Source organism: Geospiza fortis, unplaced genomic scaffold (assembly GCF_000277835.1).
Source record: "Geospiza fortis unplaced genomic scaffold, GeoFor_1.0 scaffold265, whole genome shotgun sequence".
Lineage (NCBI taxonomy): Eukaryota > Metazoa > Chordata > Aves > Passeriformes > Thraupidae > Geospiza > Geospiza fortis.
This window is the reverse complement of record NW_005054393.1, coordinates 2,573,016-2,582,001: the sequence shown is the minus strand read 5'-3', so window position 1 is coordinate 2,582,001 and position 8,986 is coordinate 2,573,016. Positions and strand designations below refer to the sequence as shown.

The 8,986-nt window shown below is 45.2% G+C and overlaps 1 protein-coding gene across 1 annotated transcript in view; it reads left to right on the top strand.

Annotated features, from left to right (window-relative positions):
• Positions 1 to 6,682, top strand: part of LANCL2 (LanC like 2) — a 32,018-nt gene extending 25,336 nt beyond the window's left edge. Inside the window, exons 9-10 of the mRNA XM_014308923.2 lie at positions 1,832 to 1,904; positions 3,604 to 6,682. Of these exons, the coding sequence (XP_014164398.1) occupies positions 1,832 to 1,904; positions 3,604 to 3,719 (189 nt within the window). The 3' untranslated portion in view covers positions 3,720 to 6,682. The remainder of the gene's footprint in view (positions 1 to 1,831; positions 1,905 to 3,603) is intronic.
• Positions 6,683 to 8,986: the final 2,304 nt, after the last annotated feature.

Here is an 8,986-nt window from a genome sequence, read left to right as displayed (position 1 = left end):
AGTTATGTTGGTACCTAGAGGCATGTAACTGAGAGAATGAGATGGCTGCCCTCCCAGGGGTGCTTCTTCACACCGAAAACATCAAGCCCAGGGGAAGGCGTCTTGCCTGGAATACCTGCTTACCTCACAAAAGCCATGAAACTGTTTCACAAATGAACCACAAGAACTTGAATAGAGGAGACCCCTTTTTTGTGCTTCACATTTTATCTTCACAGCTTTTCTCTCAGTTGTCAGGAGCTCAGGCACTCATAGCTGGCCTGTGTGTAAGAGGAGACAGGGGCTGTGGCATCCTGGGCTCCGGGTAGCAGAGCATTGAGCCCTGTGCTGTTCAGCCTTGTGATTGCCACTGTTGGTGGCAAGCATGCCAGTCTGTGTGACAAATAATGTCAGATGTCTTCCTAAGATATTGTTTCTTCTCCCTCTTCTCCCCCACCAGTTAAACAAAGATCCTGTGGCTTACTGGATCCCAGTTGTGCTGAAGCTATGAACTTGCAAGTGATGGTTTTTTTTCAGTAGCCTAAGATGCATTTTTTAAATTTCTGTTGCAGTTCCCAGGCTGGAAGTAATAATCAAGGCTAGTGTGCAATCAGATGTGGATGTTGCAAGAATTGGTTGTAGCTTAGAAACATGTCATAAACATGTTTGGTCCTCACATATAAGACAGGATTACATGGGAGAATTAAACCATAGTTTGGAGATCTATACCCAGAGGGTGCCCAGAAATGTTTAATCAGTTCTTAATAACAGTGTGAATCACAGTGTTTGTGGTTTTTTCCTTGTGTTTCCTGAAGACACACACATATGCACATACCTCTGTCAAGAGAAGACCATCATCCTCCACTAAATATTTAAACAGAACAGAGGGAGAGGGGAGGGAGAGAGGAGATACCACCCCTTTCCTTCTAATGAACAGACTGATGGCTCTGGAATCATGCTTAGACCCCAAAAAGCCCAGCTCTAGGGCAGGGACACCCTCTAGTTAGGCTGATGTGTTTGCTAGCAGGTAGGCCAAACTGCAGGGGAAGCAGGGAGAGACCTCTCAGTTGTTTGCTTTGCGGGAATCTGTGCATGTATTTCGAACAAGCAGTGGTTTGCATCCAAGCACAGAAATGCCAGGGGAGTATGTGCCCCCCTAATGCTCTGGGGAGCCATAAAGGGGAAGTAGCTGGTTGTTACTGAATTGATCCAGGTGTGGTTCATAAGCCATGTATGTCTAATGTTGCTACTGCAGCAGTGCTGATCAAATGTGAGGAAGACACTTAACTGTTAACTCTTTTTAATGGTAATCCATCTCCTGCAACAAAACATTGATGACCATAATTATCTAACTGTATTTATAATGATTTTTCATAAGGCTTGGGGAGAGCAAATAAATGAAACTAATTAATGACAGCTGAAGATTGAATACTCTAAATTGGTGCACAGAAATGAAAGAAAACCAAAATGCAATTAACAGCTATAAGTCCTCAGTTTGTGGATAAATTAAGCACCAAGAGCGATAAGAGACTGATACAATATTAGTAAAATTTTGACTGAGTTTATCCGTTCTTACATCATTTTTCCTTGGCATGTAGCAGGGTTGATTTACAAAAAGCAGATGTCTAGTCCACCATTATATTGTTATGAAACTGAAACTCACTCTATGCAAATACATATTTTAAAACCTGATTGCAGGCCTTGTCATGGTTGAAGGAGGACAAATTGATCTCAGTGATTTATGTGTTTTGTGTCTGCTTACACTGCTTCACATTTTGTACCTATTAATGATATTCAGATGCTCAAGCTTGCATTTAAGTGTTGAATAAAAATATATTTTTAATGTGTTCCCCAGTTTGCTGAATGGTGTTTGGAGTATGGTGCACATGGATGTCGTATTCCTGACCGACCTTATTCCCTCTTTGAAGGTAAAGTACTGGTGTTGCAAATGGTCTTGTACTACAGGAAAGAGGGGCATCCTTGCAAATTTGGCACATGCATAGGAGTTGGGTGGGTCCTTGGTGGGTTCCTCCACTATTAAACACCCCTATACCATCATCTCTGCCTAAAAGAAGGCAGGGGGTAGAAAAGGACAAAGAAAAATCATTCACTGTCACAGCTCTCACTCCTGCTTTCATTTCAGCAGCTCGAATGTAAAACCAGTGGCAGTGTTACTCCAGAATAAAATTCTACTGTGCTGATGCAGCTTGGCTTAAAGCAAACAGAAGTTCAGGCAACAGTTTTGTCACAGGTGGTTTTTCAGAGGGACTGGGCAGAGGAGCAGCTGTGGGTAGGGGGTCTCCAGCTAGCTGCTAGCTGTCAGAACTAGGCATTCTCTGCTGCTATACACAACCAAGGAAAAGGTAGTTTTAATATGAACCCAAATCACTTGAACAGGAAAGCAGTGCAGAGTTCTTAGGGGCTTATCTATGAGTTCCAAGATGTTACCAGATACTTTCCTAGAGCTTTGTATTTTTTTAAATATAGCTTATTTTCTATTCCTTGTATCATCCTCATGTTCCAGAATCAGTAGCAAGGAATTACAGATCCAAGTAGGATTTAAGGTAGCACTGCGGCTGCTGCCTGAACAGCGAGCCTCGTGTGCCACCTGCCGCAGATACTTGAAATTACAGCAGCCGAGCGGGAATATTTGCAAATTAACAATCCAGGGCGTGAATGAACACAAGAGAGCAGGAGTTTATATGCGGCCCTTCTAAATACAGAGTTATTGTCTTAATGCTTAAAGGAGAAAAGCATAAGTATTCCTATTCCTGAGAGCTCTTGCAGGGAGGGAAAAGAGCATGCATACAATCTGTTGTATAAAACTTCGAAATTTGTTGAGAAGGTGAAACAATGCAAAGAGCTGGATGATTTGTGCTTGAATGCTGACATACAGCTTTTATTTTGGTTTTTAATTGTCTGTATTTTTAAAAGAAAAATACAGAAGCCTCATATTTGAGATGGAAAAACCTCTTAAATTGGGGCTTTGTTTCTTTTTGTAGCCAAAATCATGCTTGCAGTTGTCCAATTCTGCCTGTACATGCATGCTTTGAACAAAAGTTGCATGTGCATCTTATGGAATTGTCCTATGTATTTTGTTTTGATCAGATACTGTAATACAGAAAGGTTCGTTCATATAAATGCATAGCTGTTTATGAAATAGGATTTTAGCTTGATCATAAAACTGAACTTGTATGATTTCCTTGTTGTGCCTCTCCTGTCTGTCACCCTAAGAGTTCTGCTGGGTGATGCACTTTGGGGTCTGGATGGCCTCTTTGTGGATAGTGAGGAAATGAATCTGTACTTCACAAGGGCAATAAAGTTCTGGCTTTTTCCTTTAACCAGTGAAATGAGAAGCAAGAGCTGCTCAAACTGTGAAGGACAGTCCAAGCTTGGATTAACTTTTTCTTAATTTGAAATAGCATTTAGGTTGTTCAGTTGAAGAGATGTTAGCAGAGACATCTTGGTTCTTGCCTTTGATATTTTCAAATAAACTTTGGTTTCCTGGGCAAAGTATAGATGAACTTGCCTTTCTGTAGGGCCTAAGTTCACCTCTTTTAAAAACTATGCCAGTGATGGAGGTGCTGTTTTAATGTGCACAATGATCTCCTTCTCGTTATGTTTTAGGCATGGCTGGAGCTATTCACTTCCTCTCAGACATTTCAGTACCGGAGACTTCGCAGTTTCCAGCATTTGAACTTAGACCTCAAAAGAAGGTAAACAAAGTGGAACAGGACAGCTAAAAGCATCATTTTGAAAGGAAACTGATGCCAAAAGAGACGAGACTGTTTCGTGCCTCTGATAGTGAATGAACTTGACGCTGAACCAACAGATGGATAAAGCCCTTTTCTCACCCCTTCTGCTCCAAAGGACCATGAAGTCATTAGAGCATGAACAGGAGAAGCCACACTTAAGTTCTGTTAAAGTGACACCTTCAGATGTAGGACCAGAGAAGTCAAGTTTTGAACTTTCTCTTTTCTGTTGTATTTGTCTCTTCAGGTCTTTGCCATGCTCTGCACGTTTATTGGTGTTGTGTGTTGATCCGAGTCTTTTGTTGTTAGCCACAAGCTGGTCTCCGTGTGAATCTCTGTCCTGTACCTCTGTGCATGACTCACAAGAGCAGTGTTGCTTTCTGCAGCGTGGTTACCCGCAGGGAGAGCTCGCTGCAGGACAGTGCCCAGCTTCCCTGGTGTGCTGGCAGGTCTACAAAGAGATGAAAAACGTTTCTGTGTTCATTTTTTTCTGCCTTTTTCTCCACAGTCCTTACCAGCTAAGCTAGTGGAGATCAGCCTGTTTTGTTGAAGAGGCGTGAGGCCATTTCTGTTTTCAGAAAGTTAGCAGGTTGGAAGGGATCTGACTTGTCTTTTGCTGCTGTTGTGGGAGGCTTCTTTGAAAGGCTGGAAGAGAGGTTCCCTTTGGTACCTGCAGCTGGTTAGTGTGTTAGGTGCTTATAGCAGGGTGGAGATGCTTCTCCCCACTGCTGCAAAGCTCCATCCCATGCCATGAGCTTAAACTGCAGGTGGAGTCACTCAGACTAACCTCCCTCTGCCACCAACAGCAGAGCCTGGACAGCATAACTGCTTCTCCTTTCCTAGACCTCGATTTGGAATAAACCTCTCCTGCAGCATCTCGTATACAGATGAGCAAGGAGGGCAAGCCTCCCATACAGGTAGCTCAGGATGGTTGTTACTTTGGAACCAAACTGGTGATTTGTTCTGGCCCTCCCCTGCCATGTAGTAGTACAGGAGTGATAAGTACCAGTTGCTTTTGGAAGCTTCAGAGGATTATTGAGCAATATGAAGCCATTGCTAGTGGCTGCAATTGAAATATAATTCATCTTCAAATCCATACAGAAAAAGCTCTTTTCCCATAGCCTTAACTGCTGCTAGTGCTTTGCTTCCCGTGCAGTGGGGTTTTGAAATACCAGACCTGCCTCCAGGTGCTCCTCAGTATCAGGCCATTGGTTTGGGAGAAGTGGTACATACTTTGAGTACTCTTAGAGCAGGCTTATGTGTCAGGCAGTACCTGAAGTGTAGTGCACTCCCAGTCACTCAGGCTCTGTGGTCATCTCCCCCAGGTCTCCTTGTGCTCTGTCACTCAGGTGCTGATTTTAATTGGTGTCTGCTGTCAGGTGCGAGTGTGACAGATGGCACAGTTTGACCTTTTGGGCACACATCAGGATATCTGTGACCTGTGGGCCATCTGCTGAGTGCCATTGTCTGTGATTGGGCTTGGAGATGCATTGTTGCTCCTGCATAAATCAGTCTTGATTTGTCACCTTGAAGGTGACCTCCTTGAGCACGTTCCAGTGCCCCTTGCCAAATCCCTTGCAGTGTTAATAATTTCTTCATTCAGTTCTGCTGGACAGCAGCAGCAATGTAAGTGCACAAACAGCTTAATGTCACAGTGTAGCAGCTTCTCTGCTGATTTGTCAGGGAGGATTAAAACATGGGAGCAGCCCAAGAGACTTCTCCACCCCTCTGGCAAAGGCAGAAGGTGAGGTGGGAGCAATAAACCCAGCTGCATCTCTACAGCCAGAGATTGGGGAAAATGCTGAAAGGCAGTGGGAGTGGGGAATGCTGCATGGCAAGCAACTGGGCTGAAGCAAACAGGAGCAGAGCAGAGGAACAGAGGGAGTTATTAATGTAGGGGATCAGTGAGGAACAGGAAGAGCTGGAAGATCATGGAGGCAATGCATTGTGTACCAACAGAGACATCTTGATGAGGGATTCCTCCATGCCAAGAATGCCAAGAGCTAATTCTGTTTCTTTCTTCAGCCTGTGGATCCCTGATCCTGCCCATAGAAAAGCCAGGAAGGAAACTTGCCCAGGAAGTCTCAGAGAAATACTAACAGAGGTAGATGGCAGCTCTGATCCTGTTTCACATCACCCCCACCTCTTTGTTCCTTCCCCTCCACTGTGGGTGCAGAGCATGTTGGGTGTGTTAACAGGGAAAGGGCTCACCACATTTACAGGAACTGCCTGCAAACACTGGCCAGCCTAGCAAATCCCAAGCCTCTGTTGTATGGACTGTTTAACTTGGGGGTCAGCTGGCAGGTTTTTCATTCAGTGATTATCTGCATATTGGTCTTGGCTACTGTGCTTGGAATGGCTCCTGTGGGAGGTGAGTTTGGCTGGCTGGAGCCTAAAGGGAATTAAAACCCGGTAGTTTTTAAAATGCACACTAAGAAGAGCTGAATGCTGAGCAGATCCCCAGGATGCTGGAGTGTACCTGTCAAGCTAATGAACAAGTCAGCTACCTGCTCTTCTGTACCACAGCCAGCCTTCTGCCATGTGGGGCCTGGCACCATCTTCCTCTGCAGAACCCAGTAAGAGTGGAAGTGTATGGAGCTGGGAAGTGTCTTGGCAGTGCATCTGCCTCATCTTCCTGACGTGACTTTCCCTGTGGCTCCTCCTTTCTGTTTGTCACAGCATTGAGGTATCTAGGTGGCCCCTTAAGGAAAGATACAATGTGAAGGTGAAAAAGTGCATTTCACCAAGGCATTGTCTTCAGAAATGACATCAAACTACAAATGTAGAAAATGTCTTAATATTCCCTGGTTTGCTTTGTCTGTGTGTGATAGTCCACCTGTTGCAAAAAGCAGTAGTGTTAAAAATGGAAATGCTCTTTGGGCAGAAAAAGAGGAAAAAATGCTGATGTTTTGTTCTTTGGCTTTATTAGTAAAGATTAAGCTATGTGGTGGTAATTTGTGTGAGTCTGGTTTTTTCTTCATTATGGTTCTCCTTCCTTCCCTCCAGCACTCTGGTGATAGCTGTCCCACTGATCTGACTGTTGAGCTGCTTCCCTATCTCATAGTCTGCAGGATGAAAACAGCTGCAGGTGCCTTTCCTGCTGCTGCTCCCAGATGATTTTTAGTGTATGTTACTTAGTGCAAAGCTCTGCTTTCCTTTGTGGCCACACAGATCCTGTTGAAGAGTTTGCAGCTAAAGCCAGACTCAGTATGAACTGGTTTTTAAACACATGTATGAAATCTCCTTGTCCAGCTGAGTGAAAGCTGTTTCCCACCTTTGAGGAAGTATGAAATGTTCCTCTAGCTAGGCTTTAACAGAAGGAAACATCAAATATGCTGCAGGCCAAGGGCAGTATTTCTGTTTCACAATGCCCCTTGTGCCACTCATGGCCATCTTGGCCACCAAGAGAAACTGCTGCTTTTTTTGGAGGGAGAGGGTCAGTTCTGGTCTGTAGACAATCTGTACAAATTCAAGTGTAGGTTATAATGGCACCTGATCTCTACCACAGCAGATCTCTAACATCTAAACAGCACATGAGAGATGCATGGAAAGAAGCATGTGTGCTGTGTGTCACCTCACAGCTAGGGTAGCGTCACCACTGTGCTGCCTGAGCCCTGCCCAGCAGGGTGTTTGATGGAGCAGCCTTTCCTACTGAAACTGTTCACTTTTTCCCATATGTTTCCATTGGTTTCATGTCGATTCACAGTCAGGGCCAATGTGATTTGTGCACGGGGAGCTGACTTTAAACCACTGCTTGCTTCTCCTTGATTCTACAAGTGGATTGTGGTAAATCCAGCTTGTAGCTATTAGGTAAGATAGGGTTAGGCAGCAGGAGAGAAGCAGCGTGGGACAGGTAAGAGACATCTATCCTTGTGACTCCTCACTGCATAAAGCTAAAATAACAGATTGGTGCAGGAAGGCAGGGCTGCTTAATTTGTTACTGTTCCCTCTGCCTTCTCTGCTGTCACATTCACCTTGCAGCACATGGCAGCTTGGAACAGTGGCTGCCAGTTGCACCTCTCATCTTTAATTGCCTTATTATCTAGCAGTTGCTTTGTAAAAGCAAGATCATGCTGGATCTTGCCCTGTGTGGTGTCTCTGTAGTCATTTCCCTGCCAAATAGTACAGACTGCAAGGCAGCTCAGCTCCTGGTGACAGGGCATCAGAGGGGGAGGGTTCCCACAGCCACAGGGCCTACAAAGGCATCCTGTTCCACCTACTCAATTAGCAATGTCAGATCAGAAAAAGAAGACAGGCTTCACTATCTGAAAAAGTGTTATGGCTTCTTGGCTGACCTGTGTGCCAAAAAGTGACGTTTTGGATATATGTATATGGAGCTAACCTTTCTGAGGTTTTGGAGTTGGGTTTTTTAAAGCAAGGAAGAAAGAAAACCTCCTTTGCTTCTTCACATGGTCTGAATACCTTTTTGTAAAATATAGTTCCAGCTGTTTGTTGTTACAGCAGTGTAAGCTGTCACAGAGGCTCCAAAGGAAAAAAAAACCAAAAAACACCCACAAACCATAAAACGTTGTCACTACATTATCACTTCCCAAAGTGATGAAACACATGGCCCCACCAGAGCTACAGGCAAGGTGAACCAAGAGTCCCTGGTGGTGCCTCTTCTCATGAAGCAGCGTAGTTGGAGATTTCAGCAGAGGGGCACTGACCCTCTTCTCATTCTTCCTGCTGCCGGGTCACAGGGGCAGAGCCCACAAAGGTGTCCTTCTCTGCCTGGTCCCTGCCTCCTCAGAGGTACACCAGACACATTTTGGGGATGCAGAGCTGGAGAAAGGACTCGAGGGGTTACATTGTTCATGCTCCTGGCTCCCCACCCAGGTTCAGTGGCTCCAGTAAGCAGCTCCCTTCTGCTGCTGTCCAGCAAGCCCTGTCAAGGGGTTTAACCCCCCTGGATCAAACCTCACTGCAAGAACCAGGAGACAGACAGGCACAAGACACAAAAATCACCTTCCTGAGGTAGATCTCAAAGGCTGGCTGGGAGGCAGCTGCATACTGGCCCAGTGCCTCTGGGAAGGGGCATGGGAGTGCCCCACAGATCCCCAGGGCTCCCAGCCATGAAAACCAACCTTATTTTGCAGTCAAAACACCACCCTGCCTCAGGGAGGCACCAAAACCTCTCTAGTGTTTGAGAGAGGATGCAGTAGCTGCAGCAGCTGGCAGCTCCTAGGGCATGGCCAGTGCCAAGTAAAATCCTGTTGAACTTGGTGAGGCAACTGGAGGGAAGGCATGTAAACAATCTG